This window comes from Rhineura floridana, chromosome 16 (genome assembly GCF_030035675.1).
Source record: "Rhineura floridana isolate rRhiFlo1 chromosome 16, rRhiFlo1.hap2, whole genome shotgun sequence".
In the NCBI taxonomy this organism is placed as follows: domain Eukaryota; kingdom Metazoa; phylum Chordata; class Lepidosauria; order Squamata; family Rhineuridae; genus Rhineura; species Rhineura floridana.
In genome coordinates this window covers 11,752,623-11,770,386 of record NC_084495.1, presented here as the reverse complement: position 1 = coordinate 11,770,386, position 17,764 = coordinate 11,752,623, and the positions used below count along the sequence as shown (strand labels likewise).

The 17,764-nt window shown below is 41.7% G+C and overlaps 1 protein-coding gene across 1 annotated transcript in view; it reads right to left on the bottom strand.

Annotated features, from left to right (window-relative positions):
• The window catches only part of IRS4 (insulin receptor substrate 4), a 28,620-nt gene extending 13,047 nt beyond the window's left edge, over window positions 1-15,573 (bottom strand). Inside the window, exon 1 of the mRNA XM_061598221.1 lies at window positions 10,951-15,573. Coding sequence (XP_061454205.1) covers window positions 10,951-14,536 — 3,586 coding nt within the window. The 5' untranslated portion in view covers window positions 14,537-15,573. The remainder of the gene's footprint in view (window positions 1-10,950) is intronic.
• Window positions 15,574-17,764: the final 2,191 nt, after the last annotated feature.

Sequence of the window (17,764 nt, the reverse complement as noted above, 5' to 3'; positions counted from 1 at the left end):
CAGCCCAGCAAGTGAGAATCAAGCTTTGGCTAAATCTCTCATTCAACTACAATTCCTCATCTATAAAATGGGAAGAATGGCAACAGGGTTGTTGTTAGGATGAATCAAGAAAAGGACTCTGCACATATATAGAGTCTCAGGAAAAGAGCACAAGGTGCTCATTCAAATATTCCATTGTCACAGGCTAAGTTATGGAGCATTGACAGGATCATCCTAACTTAATTATGACTGTTTTCTCAGATTTGCTTAAATGCATCCACAGGATTTACTCAAATATGTATGCACATTTATAAACACAAAGGGCATAATCTAGCTTATGTATGTATTCAACACAGGGCTGCACTCACAAAGCTTTTCCATTGTGCTTGGCTAAGATATGGATTCTTAGCCTAACTGAACCATTCTTTGTTCAAATCAATGGTGCTGCTAGAGCTGGACCTTAGGGCTGAAGTCCAAAACCCTGCAGCTCAGGAGGACCCTAAATCACACACTCCCAAGAGTGGTGGATGGTGTGGGCAGCAACAAACACGCCTAGCATCAGAAATTGGGGCTGCTGTGTGCTTGGCAACACCGGCAGTAGTTGTTGCCATCACCGCAAGCATCTGTTCCTTATTTTTAAAAACATTTTATACTCAGGGGGTAGACAGCTGGGCATATACATGGTTACAGGTGCTCATTTTATTTTTTACTTTAAAAAAATGTTATCCTGTTTAATGAAATGGTGCTTATTCCCAAGTAAATGAGTTAAGCATAGGGCAGCAGAAGCAAACCTAATCTTATTCCTGTAGTCATGATGGAGCTATGATTTCATGAGTTTAAAATGTGAAATTGCACATGTGTTGAGTGTTTCTTTTTAAAATCAGGGTTGGCAAATTTATTTTTTGCCCTTAACATACCACTACTGCAGAAGCAGTTGTAGAGTATGAATGATGGAAGGAAAAAAATGCTAACGGTGTGCTTCACAACTGAAGTAATGCGCATAGCCATCTAAAGGGGGCCTCCATAAGACCATTTAAGTCCAGGGTCTAAAATTACATAGCAGTACCACTGATTCTGATTTTCCATAGTTTTATAATATAACAACTGAGGCACAGATATGCACAGCTGCACACTCTTTTTAGGTAACTAGCATTAGTGACTATAGATACACTATATATTTATTTATATACATGTTTGGAAGAACCCAGGAAAAAAATCCATCTGATTTTCATAGTTGCAGTTTTCAGAGCATGCTCTCCTAAGCAATGTTTTGTAAAAGTAGCTAGAAAATATCCCAACAACCTAGCTTGCAGTATTCTTTTCTGTGTGTGTGAATAATTTTAATTCTTTTAATGTCACAAAACATTTCATTTACATGCTTGCAATATTCTTGAAGGACTTTTTTCAGGCAACAGAAAGAAGCAACAAGACAAGGACCAAGAACTGCAATGCTTGAAAAATATGATAAAAAGCAGAGTGTGGGGGATGATAGGATTCAATGGGCACTTAAACCAGGCGCAGACTCCTGATTTTTTGGGATCTACTTTTTTTAAAAAAACAAGACCCCTAAGATCTAACTGGAGTCAAGCGCAAAATGGGTCTGGAGCAGCAGTGTACCATTATAACAGAAGAACAAGGTGTTGCTCTTGTAAAACAATTTGTACTCAGAATCCCAGCTGATTATGCAAATCACTCAGATACGCAAATAGATCCTGATCTCTCATCTGCCCACCCCAACTTAAAACAGCAGAGTTACAATGTAAGGGAAAGACTTTAAAAACAAAAATCACGTTGGAAAGGGTAAAAAGGCAAAAGAAAATGCTAACATAGCTCCTGAGTCAGACCATATCTTTCCCAGCTCTACCTTGAAATGCTAAGGGATGAACGTGGGCCCTTCAGCAAACAAAGCATGTGCTTTCCTAAATAAGAGTTTATTGTGTACTACTCCAAACTAAATATGTGCAGGGTCAATAAACCAAGAACAAGAACCAAGATGAAATCTTGAAGTAGGTACATACAGCTGTATGTGTGATCACCTTTAAGCATGGGAACCTCCTTTTCTGCAGAAGCAAACACACACATACCCCAACCCAAAATTCATAACAGAGTAAATCTGAATTCTGCAATCTGTATGAGACAGGCAAGTTAAGCAGTTTTGCAAACTTAACCTTTGTTTGCATAATTATTCTGCTTTTGTTTGTGAGGTGAATGAATGAAAGCAATTCACTGAAACTTTACTTTTCTGGAAATTTTACTGAGACTCCTTTCTATTTTAGAGATTTCATTACCACACATCAAAGCATGTCATAAGGATTAGGGCTATGTAGTCATAAGGACTAGAAACCAATTTGTTTTTACTATGCTAAGACATTTCTGCAGTGCACTTCTAATAACTGCAGAAAAATGCTCTACCTTTAGCTTCCACTAAATTGAATTGCTTAAAACAAACCCCATATACTTCTCTGCATGACAGCCAGTGTGGTATAATGGTTAAGGTGTTGGATTACAACCTGGGAGACCAGGGTTCGAATCCCCACATAGCCATGAAGCTCACTGGGTGACCTTGGGCCAGTCACTGCCTCTCAGACTCATGAAAACCCTATTCATAGGGTCGCCATAAGTCGGAATCGACTTGAGGACAGTACGTTTACATTTTATACTTCTCTGTATGTTCAGTAAGACTACAAGTTTCCTTTCTGTACCACAAAGTCCACTGTGTACCCCCATTCCTCTCACCTCACTAAAGTACTGAAAGGCATATTAAGAAATATCCTGTAGGACAGTCCTTTCAACAAGTAGGCATTATGCCTAAATGTTGCCTGAGATCAAGCACTTTTCACTGTAAAAGCCAGCATATCAGGATACGTATCACGATAAGTAGTTCTAGCTTAGCTTAAAATCTATATGCAAGGTGTACATGTGTGTGTGTACGTGAGTGTACATACAGAGTCCAAAAAGGTAAGAGTGTCAATGTTACCATATTGCTGAATAAATAATCTCCCACAGATACATCTCCCACTTCAACCGTTCCAACCATAGAACATCTGGTTCTGGTTTAGGTTCCTTGGTATTTGTACACTGCCCAAAAATCCAAGTAGAAAGAAGGATGGCATTTAATTCTTTTTTTAAAAAATGCATATCTACAACTGGGTCAGATATAAGGCAAGCAGCTACTCTGCCTCCTTGTTACTATTTTTATTCTGAAAGGACTCCTGTGCCTTCAACAGAAAAAGCTTTTCCCAGCATGCAGGAATGGAACAAACTCCAGCTATTGAAATTCTTCTTGCCTGGAAGATGTTGAAGGCACAGGAGCCCCACCAGGAAAAAGATGAACACCCTAATCATTGTCCTACAATCTGATGCTAGTGTATTCAGTCTCCTTCAATCCAGTAAATGCCAATTTGCTCCTCAAAAACATGAATGTTTTTGTTCCGACATGTATAGTATGAAGGTGATCATTAGGTTGCCTTTAAGATGCCTAATAAAGCTACATGTGACTAAAGTTAAAAAACAAACAGCAATTTGCAGGGTGGGCCAAGGCGGTGGCACTCTGGGTCATGCAGACCATTTAAAGATGAGTCACAGTTTTAGGAACAACAGTGGTAAAGATTTATCCTTCCCTTTGTCTTCCTTCTCCTCCCCACACCTCTGCCACAAAGATTGTGCAACTCTTTTTTTAAACTGCAGCCTACTTTTAACAGAAGCTTAGCTAATACCTTCCTATTTCTTATCAAGAATATTGAATATTTTTAATTGCAAATCTTCTCTCTTAAATCTCTTAAAAACATTTCTGTTCAGAAAACTGGGCCTGACTTTTATACTGCAAGCAAACTAAGAATTTGGGGCCGGGGTGGGAACCTGATCCTGAATATCTAATTATAATAAATAAATGATACCAGCAAGGATGTCAAGCTCTGGTTCATCCATTATCTGCTTAAAAAGCAGTTTCCTGCCATACCGTCCATCCCTTTGGCCAATCAAAAATTCTTCCTAAATTCATGCAGAAACAATGCTTTTGTCATTTCAGGATGAAGAACACTTTTGCCTGCACAAAAATTTTATGTTCACCGCCCAGAGAGCTATTGCTAGTCGGGCGGTATATAAATTTAATAAATAAATAAATAAATAAATAAATTATAAACAAAATATCTAGCATTTACAGTTCCTATGTAAAAGAGTTCCTGTTAACAGTTAGTTACCTTTTTTTCTCATTTTGATTTGTTCCTTCAGTCACTCAAATCTCCTGTCTGAAAAGTGTCCTGGCAATAAACAGGCCAAATGCTTTTCACTACCTCCACAGTTAAGCTCTCATCAAAAGCCAAAAGCCAGTGCTCAGTTATGCCCACATTGAAGTTCTAATCATTTTAAGGAGACAAGTATACACCAGGATATAAAGGTGCAGTTTTAAACACGTGAGTTTCCTATTTAACAAGTTATAATGAACCCCTAATGTAGATAAACAATTTGTGTTTATTTATTATTTTATTTATTTATTAAATTTACAGCCCGCCCTTCCTCTTAAGCAGAAAAGAGAACATCAACTAAGCATACAATGATGAAGCATCCCTTCTAGCAATGTGCAACATCTTCCAACATCTTACCAGGCTGGGGTGCAGAATTTAAATACATATATGTATGTATGCTGCCCTGGAGAGAAGGAAAAGTTGGACAGTGAAAAAAGCAGATAAGAGAAAAATCAACTCATTTGAAATGTGGTGTTGGAGGAGAGCTTTGCACATACCATGGACTGTGAAAAAGACAAACACTTGGGTGTTAGAACAAATTAAACCAGAACTGTCACTAGAAGCTAAAATGATGAAACTGAGGTTATCATCCTTTGGACACATCATGTGAAGACATGATTCACTAGAAAAGACAATAATGCTGGGAAAAACAGAAGGGAGTAGAAAAAGAGGAAGGCCAAACAAGAGATGGACTGATTCCATAAAGGAAGCCACAGACCTGAACTTGCAAGATCTGAACAGGGTGGTTCATGACAGAAGCTCTTGGAGGTCACTGATTCATAGGGTCACCATAAGTCATAATTGACTTGAAGGCATATAACGACATTGACATGCCACCCTGGGCTCCTACTGGGAGGAAGGACGGGATATAAATTTTATTATTATCATAATCATCAATCATTTCTCCAACATTAATTAATAAAAGTGTTAATAAAAGTTAACAAATTCTGTTCTGTGCTTTAGTAAGGGAGATACACAGAAGAGGTACAATCAGTTTAAAGGAACAAAAGTACGAGCTCGATTCAAGGTGCTGGTTTTAACCTATAAAGCCTTACACGGCTTAGGATGGAACGTCTGATGGAACGTCTCTCCCGACATGAACCCACCCATACACTAAGCTCAACGTCCAAGGCCCTCCTCCGGGTGCCTAATCCAAGGGAAGCTGGGAGTCTGGCAACAAGGGAGAGGGCATTCTCAGTGGTGGCCCCCAAATTATTGAATGATCTCCCTAACGAGGTGCGCCTGGTGCCAACCCTGTTATCTTTTCGGCACCAGGTCAAGATTTTGCTCTTCTCCCAGGCATTTCAGCATGTGTTTTAAATTGTTTAAAAAAAATTTAAATTGTGTTTTTAAATTGTTTTTTGTCTTTTAAAATTTGTATATTTGTTTTTAATTGCTGTAAACCGGCCAGAGAGCTTTGGCTATGGGGCGGTATATAAATGTAATAAATAAATAAACAAACAAACATGCTTGAACACCAACTAGAAGAGTATCGTAACCACTACACAACCGTTAAATACAGTTACAGGTTTTTCTGCTATGTTCCATATATGGAACATTTTTTTAAAAATCAAGAATCAATTCATTTTCAGAACAATAGTGAACAAACCTGTTCTGTTTCACACGCTGGTGCTCAAATTGCAGATAAAGAGATATACTGTGTTTGCAGGCACAGTTTCAAGTCAGGTATTCACATACTTCATTAAAAGTCCTCCAATCCATAGAATGTAACATTTATCTAAACATTTTTACCCCACTCTGCAGCAAAAACAAACAAAAAGGCTCCCAGAATAACTAAGAGAGCACTAAAAGTAATACAGTCCCTGCTGTCAGGCTTAGAATCTAAAAATACATGACACAAAAGGAAAATTGTTTGGGCTAAGAGGAAATAAGCAAACTCAGTTACAAGATCTTCTGATTACCAGTGGAGGATAAAAAGTTCAAGAGGAGGCAGCAAAAGTTGCTGGTCTCCCAGCTATGCAGTTGGAATGGCCCTACTCACCCACCCCCTTTCTCTAAGAAAGCATGATATAATGGCTGCACCAGGTCCTCCTCCCCTCCTGTACTCAGTTTAACAGATCATTTCCCAGTTCTGAAAATCACTGTGTGCTGTAGTGTCAAAACAGCAAACAGAATGTTAGTGGATTCCTACCGGCCAATATTGCAAACCATGATTGAACAGTAGCTTGGCAAACCAGAAAGTGATCTGTTAAGCTGAGCCCAGGGGGAGGGGATCCTGCACACACACATAGCTCATTCACAGTCCTCCAAATCATATTTTGAAGAATATGATGCCTGAAAGCAGCCAGTGACAGTTAATGCTTATACAGAAGAAGGTCCTTTGACATGGAATCATCCAAAGGAAAAATAAGCAGCGTAATGCCAAAGGTAGAAATGTATTTACAAATGCTATCCTTCATTTAAAAACCTCTCCAACATTCCATGCACTCTCTAAGCACACACAAATGTATATCAGATTCTTCCCAGGTGCAAACAGTGATGCTGAAATTAAAATATTCAGAATACATTACTTTCCATCTCCAAATGGTGTGCCTTGCAACATATACAAAATTGCACATTATGGTGCAAGGGAAAATACTTTAGATGAATTGTTATCTTACTAGTACATTCAAATGAATTTGTTTGGCCTCCATTCTTCAAATATTTCCCAATCTTTTAGTATTCCCCTCTTTTTAGATTTCTTAAGTGACATAATTAGAATGTTAACTCTCAGTTTCATACAGATGATCTTTATTTACATTTGTAATCAGAGCTTAGATGTTTGAAATATGTACTTACAAATGGAGAAGGAAGAAATATATAAACTGTTTTTGCAAGCTCATTAGCTAAGAAAATGATCTAGACCAAAATCAAACTTTCTGAGGAGCTCCTATGTTTGAAAACTTTACATCAACGATGAGTAAAATAAAACCAAAACACTTCAGCTTGGACCCAAGAGTCTGAGGACCTCAACTCCAGCAGCTGCTTGTATTACAGAAAACATGCTTTCAGAGGGGACAATTTGGAGCAGAGAAATATTACATCAAGGAGAGGGTCCCTAACCTTTTCCGTGCCTGATGCTTTTCCAGCTCCACCCAGTGGAGTTCCAAAAACATGCATAGATGGATAAACATGTTAGAGCTCTGAGTGTGGTGGGAATTAAGCAGGCAGGAAGGATTAGATACCCCCCCACTCCTCTGCTCCAAATTACTCTTCCTACAATGGATTTTCTGGAGCCAAAAGTGGTTGGTGTCTTTGTTACACTCACTTGTGAATAATGCTTAGTTAAGTCTACAGGTCACCTTCGATATACCACAAAGATTATATGGTACTGCCTCCCTAGTTTCAGTCATTCAGAGATGTGGAGCAACCTTTTCAACTTTTCCCATTCACAAACTTGACAGAGGAGGGGCAGAGTAATAACCTCAGCAGAAGAGGAAGTGCTTTCAAGCTTTTTTTTAAATGCGGATCAAGGTAAAATGGGAACTTGAGGCTTTTGCAATCACTGTTAAGTAGAGGGGCCCTGGCCTCTAACAATGAAACTTCAAGAATTCAACAGTTCTTGCGTTAACAGTTTTACAGTGATGAAATATAATCACTTTCAACTTTTATTTCAGCAAATCTTATGAAACCTTTCAAGCTGTACTGTAAGAGTAGTAATTAGTTTCAAGAGGGAAATAAAAATGTATATGCTATTACGAGACCTTACACACAGTGAGAAAAAATGGAGTGAGTTCAACAATAGTGACATGAAGCTCAAGCCTTGCTGCAGAGCTTTAAACAGAAATGTGGACACATTAAGCTACCTGTCTCAACAAGAGCAGTTTGATGCTTCAGAGTGTGAGGTCACTCTTCCCCACCCTCTCTCATACTTGAGACGCTACTTGTATTTTACCTGCAAATCGAATATCTTTAAAATAATTGAATACTGTCACATAAGAGGAATCAATCAGGAAAATAAAATCACACTTATTTCATGGTTAGCTTTTATCAGTGTACTGAAATTAATTCTACACCTCCAAGGTCAAACTGGGATCATTAGTAAGCTACAGAATACATAAACAAATTGTGCACCTGCCTCACCCTTGAAGTAACCCAAACAAAGTTGTGTACGAGACAAGCATGCTGTTGAGTGCTGCCTTTTCTGCTCTCACTGATGAAGTGAGAGAATGTAGGCAGAAGCCACTTATTCTAGCACTATATTTCTTTTCTCTTTTTTTGCTTTGCCACACCACCCCCTCTGCTGTTCTCTTGGTACAGCCACTATAAAGAGAGACTTTAAATATCTACTTGTAGGAGTTCAAAAGCTCCTTGCTATTTTCAACTAGCAAAGCACTTTTTTAACTCTGGGAGAAGAGCTTTATTTGAATATACTGATCAGCTGTATGACAAATGGAAACAAACACTTTGGCCACAATTCAGCACAGTGTCAATAAGCTTTAAGCTTGAACACTTAGTTCTGTGCTGGATTGTAGCCACTGCCTACAGTAAAATCTCTTCCATATATACACTTTCAAAGAGCTTTTCAACAAAGAAATCACCAACCTGAATCTATCTAACAAATAGTTACCAATGTCTGAATTTTGACTGCTTTTGTATTTTAAACATTCTCAGGGATGAATATTGACATAAAGGAGTGAATGTGCACACAGGATTAGCCATATGCAAAATGCTGTGAAGCTTTTTTTAAGCTTACAATCATCCTTGCTTTGCTTCAGCTAATAGGCAAAGTTTTTCAACAGATGTTGAAAAACTGATGAAAGTGTCCAAGGTTTAAAATTAGTAGTATAGTCAGAGCTAGAGAGCAAGTCCTCCCCCCACCTCCTGTTTGTGTTCTATTGTAATTATATTGAGCAAAGTACAAACCAAGTGTGAAAAACTGCAAAGACGAGACCAAAATCAGTACTGTTCTTCACCACTTTTGATTCTAGTAAATGAAGTTCAATGTACAACAGAAAGACACTCCAAATATGTTGTCATTCACTAGCTAAGAGCAGCTAAACAACTTTGATTTAGCCACAGAAAAAAGGCAAGGAAAGGCAAGTACACCAAAGCAAATAACATGCGTTTCAAAACCCCAAGCAATGCTCACAGATTGATTCATCTTTTATATAATGTTTTCCCAATGCGAGACACTCTGAATGATCTAAACTCATGCAATCCCTTAAAGTTTCTGAATATATTCAGATTAAGGTACACCTAGAAGTCCTGATCCAGCATTTCAGGCAGCTTATCAGAGTCCAGTACATGTTTCACATGTCTATGTATGATGTGATGCAGATATAATTTTCTAAGTAACAAGAGCAGGATACCCTTTACTCAATTGTTTTATGTTGAATTTTTAAAAAACAATTTGCACAAGTACATACTAATTAGCAACAATGACTGAATATCTAATCTTCATTAAAACAGTAATTAGAATAAGATTTATAATGAAACACAACTGACTTCTATTTTTTCCTCCAGAATAAGCACAGAAAACAAGTGACTATAAACTAAGACCAAGACATGTGATTAGGTTTTAAAAGAAAGGGCTTGATATAAAATGCTAACAAGACAAAAGACACCATGAACACTATTGCAGCTATAAAATTCTAGTAGAAGTATTCTAAAATGTTTGTGAGTGCCAGAATACGAAAAGCCTTCTCATGTCTTCCATTCTGCTTCACTGCATTCTATTACCCAGGTACCCAGCAGAAGTGTGTGAGTTATGCACAACTAAGCTAAACCTTCTCAAACTTTTCCCATCAAACTCACAAGACAAATGAGAAAGCCACTGGGAATAAGCCCCACTGAACTAAATTTACTTCTCAGTAAAACGTGTGTAGGATTGTGCTGCATGCCTTTCAAAGTAGCATCTACATTATAAGTGTATGTCAGTTTAACTGTCAGTTACCCCCCAAAAATAAATATTTGGAAAGGGGGAGGAAGAGAGATTTTGCCAATTGCTAATATTATGTTGCAAGACCTGCAGCCTCCTCATAGAACTACAGTCCCCAGAAATCTTTGCTGGGGAAATCACAACTATTACCCCATTGTTAACAATCATATTTCTAATGCAGATATGAAAACAGTAACTTTTTTTAAAAGTATGTAACAATGCTATATACGAATAGAATATATCCTGTTGTTCTGATCATCTCAAGGTAAACTACACACAGCCTTGATGTGGCTCTACTGGAGAAACAGCAGGGGGATTGTAACTGTGGAAGTAACTGGTTTTGTTCCCCAGAACCTCAGAAGAGATTCCTTCTGAAAAAGGTACCTAAAACAATGCATCAGGGGACAAATGCCTATCCATTCATGAAATCTAAATAGCCAGATTCAAAATAAAATGATTGACTGTTCTTTAGATGAATTTATGCAGCTATTGCTTTTATTAGAATACTGAAAAGAAGTGTGACAGTGACTTCAAAGTTGGTAATCAAGGTATGAATATGATTTACAACTGCTCAGGTGTTTTGTGATTATGATATTACCCCAGACTCATAATGACAATTTAACAAAAATACCAATCACGACAAATACTCAAATTAAAGGATAGGGAATTAACTACAGCCAAGCTCTTGGGTCTGACTTGTACAACCCTTCTTATGCGATATTGCTCAATAAAAATAAGAGTACTAAATAGAAAGTGGAGCATTTTTAAGAAAGCTGTGATTCACAGTAATATATTGAAATTACACATACATTAAAAGTTTTGTAGGTGCTTGAAAAAATTACAAACCTTTCCTTGCAGAGTTGTACTTCAAACCATCTGATCTGAAGTCTATGCTTACATACACTCCACTTTCCAGATTCAAAGTACCATTTGAGAGGTGGCAATTTGGTGAACTAGGGCTTTCCTCACAGTTTAAAGAATTATCTCGTAAATTTAGAGCTATATAGTTTAAGCCATTCTGAAATCCAGTTGAAGTGTCTCTAGACATCTTGCTTTCATGGCCATCTGAAATGTGTTCTTCAGGTTTCAACCACACATTGTCAAAAGAGGCAGAGCTGTGCCTTTTACTACTGTCAGTAAAGAAAGAGGAGGAAGTGGTAACAGTGCCAGCAGAAGAAAATGTTTCAGAGCTATGCCGCCTCCTTCCCTGCGGATCAGCACGAATAACTTTAGGTACTACTGGAGGATCAGGACTAGGAACAGAGAAGTCATTGCTACTAGTATATTGGTCAACAATACATAGTCTATTAACAATGGAAGGAGGACTATCAATCTTTAAGCCATTTTTACTTTCAGTGGTAAATGTTCCAGGTGGTGTTGCTGCCATGTTGAATGTCATCTCAGTGTAGTCATCAATCCTACCACTTCCTGTGCTAACACAAGCAGTACCAAACAAGAGCCTAGCATAATCAGCATCAGGTGGATTTCTGGGTATACTAGAACTTGCATAAATTGAAATATCTGTCAAGGAGTTGGATAGTTCTTTAGCAGCCTTTGGTGACTGAACATCAAGATCAACACTCATGTAGTCAGAAAGCGGTGACTGCCTATGATCACTGCTGGAGCCAAGAGATGATGGAGATCCTTCTGCAGATAAAGAATAAGGTGTATTACTTGCTTTTTCACCAAAGTCAATATTTATATATTCACCAGGGCTAGATGGCTCAAGTGGAATTGTACGATCATACATTCTTGGTATAGTGTTACTTCCTCTAGTACTTAGTGGAAGTCTTGTAGGCCTGGTAACTCTGTTCTGTGTAAGGCCTTCATCTGAAGCTTTCAGGATAGATTTGGAATGGCCATTAGCCAGAACTTCATTACTGACATTGTCATTTTCAGCTCCACCATACAGTAATTTTCCAGGTGATGACATTGGAACATACTCATCAAGGTCACCGTTTTCCCCTGAGAGAGTCTTAAAGCTTCGTGGGAGAGAGAAGTAAGAGCCAAAGTTTTTGGAACCAGAGTTGGTATGCATATAATTTGAATCACCAGGTTGCTTTGGAGCAGCGGAGTTTCCAGGTGACATATCCATATACTCACTATTTGCCAGTTTCTCATTTGCACTTTTAGAATTATATCCAGTTAAAGGACTACGTACAGGTGAAGAGATGGCTCTAGGAAACATCATCATATATCCTTTGGAGTCAGCCTGAGGTGATGGCCAAGAGCTGTTTATCTGTTTTGGAACAGCCACACTTTTAGGCATCATTGGCAGATAATTGTTGTTTGCAAGAGTAGATGCAACTCCTGACATCATTGGCATGTATCCATCATCTCTGGCTTTATTCCTGGTTTGATTGCATACAGAATCAAGGGCAGAGTCCCCATACAGTTCAGGGTTATTTTTGAATTTTGGCGATTCAGAACAAGGCAAACGTCCATGGCTTCCTGCAGAATCCTCATCTAATGAAACTGCAGTTTGGGTTGTTTTCTGCTGAACTGGAACAGAAGCAGGCTTAGTTAAAGAGTAAGTTCTTTTTCTGAAACATTTTTCAGCCTCCCGGTAATCATCTCTTGAACTATTATTATCCATTTGCTGCTTGCTCATAGACATGTATTCACTTAAACAATTTTCTTCTCTTATTGGTGGTGTATTGCCCAAAGAATCTGGGGTATTACTCCTCACACGGAAGTACCTGAAGTCTCCAGGGCTGGAACCGTATTCATCTGAAGAAATAAAACCTCCATCACTCGGGGACCCACAGACAGATGAACTGGAAGGCCTTACAAAGGTATCTGAAGTTGATCCATGGCCACTACTTGAAGAAACACTGATGGGACTAGTAGTAGAAGGGAAATGAGATACTGGCAGAGAGGCAGACCTGGTGTGATAAGACGAGCTAAATGCTGCTCTAACATATCTCCCACTTCCTTCTTGACGCCCCAAATTCATCCTTGCTGTATTCAGATGAATCAGGCTTCCAGTAACTGACCTAAATGGTCTGGTCATTGTCCCCTCCCCTTCACTGGAAGTTCTGAAGCGGTAAGAACTACTACTCTTAGTGGTGGGAGGGGTCCCCCCAGTAACACTTTCAGTTCTGGATCGTCTCTGTAAGCCAGTCTGGCTAGGTGGCAGGTTGCCAAGGTGCCTCCTGGTAGTGATAAAGGAAATGGGGTTGGTGCTGCTACCACCACCAGAAGACTGGCTCTTGCTGCGAGGTCTGAACTCAGAGAAAGCTTTCAAAGCTTTCATAGTTTCTAGAAAGGTTTCATGCATGTTCTGGGCAACCACTGAATCATCCACCTGCATCCAAAGCTCACCTGGCCCAATGGAGGCAGACCTGCCCACCTCAATGAAAAAGAAGTTTTCTGAATGCCCACACCGACGAATGTTCATTAGCTGCAAATGGACAGAGGGTACCTCAGTGTTCAATTTGACAAGGTGGATGGCCTTGCTAGAGAGGCACAACCTATACACTCCAGTCAAGTTCTTTGTCTGCCCCAATCCCTTGGGCTTCACATTGACTTGCCAAACTTCCTTGAACACAGTCCCCGGCCTAAGAGCAGCCCCATAATGTTCATCGTCATCATCCAGTTGCGGATCGGCCTGGTCTTCCTGCTCCAAGAACCCCCTCTTGCTCTGACTCATGAGCTCACTGATCGCCTGGTACCACCCCTCCTGTTCCACCTCACTCTCAGCCACCATGGCAAAATACTCATCCTTGGTATACAGGGCAATGATGTGTTTGTGCTTGGCATCTGCCCTCCGGCTCACGGTGAAGCACTGGTAGAGAGGAATGACCCGCTTGGGAGGCGGGCAACAGAGGGCCACATTTCCCCCAGCCGCTGCAGCTGCCCTCATGCTACTCTTGAACTTCTTCTCGCTGTCGTAGTATTCCAGCCGGGCCGGGGCCAGGTGGCTCTCCGCCCGCAGCACGAAGTACCGCTTGTGGCCATGCTTCTGCTTCCTCAGGTAGCCGCATTTCCTCACGTCGTCCCCAAAGGGAGTTGCGGCCGCCCGGCTGGAGGGCGCCGAGGGGCCGCCTCGCCCCACGCAAGTAGCAGAAGCAGCGGTAGCGGCGCCCCCTCCTCCTCGCCCCGCGGCCGCGTTCCCCCCAGGTAGCGAGGCATCTTCTTCCTGTACCAGGCAGAGGGAGCTGCTGGGGGATCTCCTCAGCAGAAGCATCAGATGATGCGGGGGCTGAGCAGGGGGCGGGCAAGGCGCGCTCTCCTCCACCAGCTCCTGGTCCTCCTCAACTGCAACACCAGCAGTAGTAGTAGTAAGCCTGGACGCGTTGGCCCCCTGGCTGTGGTTGAAGCCGCCGCCGCCGCCTCCTGGTGCTCCGGTGGTGATGCCCGCCGCCTCGTCTTTCCCCTCCAACGCGGTGCAGCCGCCTTCCCCGCCGCCGCCAAGCATCCCGCTCGCCATCTTAAGGGGCCAGGGGCAGGGTCCAAATTGCTGAGCGAGGCGACGTGTGTTTGTGTAGTGAGGGAAAAGGGGGGGAAGAAGAGGGGGAAGCCGCCCTCACAAGAGAAGGGTCTCCCAGGCCCGGCTGGACATGGGGGTCCTCCACGCCGGCAGTTCTCCGCAGAGGCTAGGCAGGCAGACAGGCCGTGAGGGAGACTCCCGGCACCGACGACCGACCACCCACTCACTCACTCCCAGCCGGTCGGAACGCGCCGCCGGTTTCTCCTCACTCCTCGCTCGCTCTCACACTCCAAACAGGCAGCCTTGGCGGCACCACGGCGAAAACATCACGTGACCTCCTCCTCCTGTTGCGGGAGGGAGGGGGGCAAAGAGGGGGGAAAGCGAGAGGTGCGAGGCGGCGCTTCGTCCAGCGCGGGGGCGGGGCTCTGTGTATATCTGTGTTTTGTGTGTGTGGAGAGTAAAGTTCTGAGAATGGAGGAGCCGGCGGAAGAGGAACCAATCGCAGTCGAAGGCTGCTTCTCCAGGTGGCCCAATCCACAGCCTTGTCCGCGGCTGGCGGGGACGGGGGTGGGTTGGTACGTGCGTGGCGCGGGTCTTTCAGAGTGATAGGCAGGAGGCGGAGCCAATGGGAGGCGGAGTAATTAATAGCTGTCAGGAGCGAGCCGTGAGCCGTTAGAGGGGTATGTGTGTTTGTGTGTGAGAGGGAGAGCGGAGCGGGAGAAGTGGAAGGCGGGTCTTGGGCGTCTTCCAATCACCGCTTCACACACTGAAACATACTCCAAGCGGAGGCGGGAACTTTCCATGTGTGCGTGTAGAGATCAGTGAGTAAAAAAACAACACATACACAGAAAGGCCAAGGGATGTGTATGAGTCGCATTGCATTCTACCAATCAGCACGCAAGACTCCTCCGAGGCGACCAATCAGCGTGAAAAAAAGATTTTGAGGGTGGTTCTTTTCCTCCTTCGTCTGCTACCTTTTTTAAAAAAAGAACTTAAACTAACCTACCTTCCTCCTTCCTCCTCCCCTTCTCCCCACGCCTGCACTCTCCCCCTTTCCTCCCAGATTTCAGGCGCCGTGATTGGCCAAAGGAAGAGCCAACCGCCGAGCGCGAGAGCCGAAGGGAGGTGGAGGGGTGGAGCTGCCGAGGAAGTAAACAACTCGTCAGCGCCCGGGCGACCGTTGGAGGAGGCAGGGCTGTTGCAAAACTAACCGTCCCAGCTGCCGCTTTTCTGGAAAGCGCGGGTGGGTGGCGGGGAGGCGCGTCCACGTTGCCTGTGGCGCCGCAGCGTTCCCGAACCGCCACAGACACGCCCCTCAGGCTATAGTTTTGCGGGGTTCTCCTCACCCGAAATCATGGCCGGTACTCGGCATTTATTTTGATGGTGTTCCCTCCTATAAACAGAAAAAAACAGGACGCTTTATTTATTAAATTTCTATCCCCGCTCTTTTTCCTAAAACAACCCAGGGCGGCAAACATAAAAAAATGTTTAAACAATGCAACTCAGAATAATATATATGTATATTTAAAATAGATTATCTCAAGCAGTTGATAGATGGAAGGAAATTTTACCTGGGGGGGGGGAGAAATGAAGGGAATTCTCAGGAAAGAAAGAATGAGCAAGAAGAAAAGCTTAATTGTTCTCTTGGGTTAAAACGTAAAAATAGTCTTAAAATAAAAAAGAATTATGGGCGGTATTTAAGTGCTGGCCCTATTCAGAGTAGACCCATTGACAACACATGACTAACACTGCTTAGAGATATTTTAATCTATTGTGGTATAGAAAATGCCTAAATAAGAAAGAATAACTTATGTTCATTAATTTCAATGGGTCTACACTGAGCAGGCCTTAGTTGAATACAACCAATGTTTCTTGAACTTCTAGTCCAGACTTTGCCAACCTAGCTGCAGATGAGAGCTGTAGTCCAAAACTTTTGGAGGCACCCAGGTGACAAAGGCTGACATAGACTTGCGTTCTTTGCATAGACCAGGACTGGGGAGCCTGTGGCCCTCCAGGTGTTGGACTACAGCTCCCATCATGCCTAACCACAGACTTTGCTGGCTGAAGCTGATGGGAGTTGAAGTCCAACCACATACGGAGGGCCACAAGAGTCCCCATCCCTAGCATAGATCAAATATCTGACAGCAATGACATTTTAAAGATTAGGAACTTTTTTTTCCAGATGATTTTATTAGCCACCAAAAATATAGTGTGTTTGCTTTTCAGGATTTCAACGGTTCTTCCCCCCCCCAAGTTATTTATTTCTCACTTAAAAAACACACCCCTCAAAATTAAAATTCCATTCAAAATTAATTGGAAAATTGAAAACAATAATATCTGAGAAGCTGCACATTTGTTCAAGACAGTCAGTGAGGGATCTTTCTACTCCAGCCATTTTTTCCAGATTGCCCTTCCCAAGCTGCTTTTTGCATTTGTGCTATAAAATGTGAAGGGTGGTTTTAATGAGGAAAAGAACATCACAGGGAAAAGGCTGAGCTGAGGATATCAGTTTGAGAAAAGTATGTGGGAAGACATATTTAGGCAGCAATCGTAACACCTATTTCCTGGAAATAAATCCCACTGAATTCAATACAACTTATTTGTAAGTAGACATGTTTAGGATTGCACTGTGAGTCCTCTTATACAATCCATTATAGGAAGCCATTTTATAATTCAAGTTCAAAACACTACCCCAACACTCATTTCCAAGGGGCTGAGGAAAAATGCAATGTAAGTGCAGAGATGCATCAGAGATTAAAATGATTAAAAATGTAAGCACCCTGCTGGATTGACCAAAGGCCCATCTAGTCCAGTATGCTGTTTCGCACAGTAGCCCAACCAAATCCCTCTGGAAAGCCCACAAACACTATAGGAAGGAAGTAACCTACCATGGTTGCTCCCCAGCAGCTGATAATCGCATAGTCTTCCTGAACCTGGAAGTTGCATACAGGCATTATCCTCCATGAATTTGTCCAACCCCATTTAAAAGCCATCTAAAATCATACATATCACCACATCTTATGGCACTGAATTTTACAAGTGGTAGGAGGGAGGTGCCCAGAATGACAAAACAATATGATAAAAAGTCACAATTTTATTCCGTTTTTATGAATAAAAATTATATAAAAAGCCCAACGCGTTTCGGCTAATCACATATAGCCTTCATCAGGGGATGCTTGTTTAAATTCTTCCTTCAAAGTGGTGGTATTGTTGATGTTATTCAAAAGA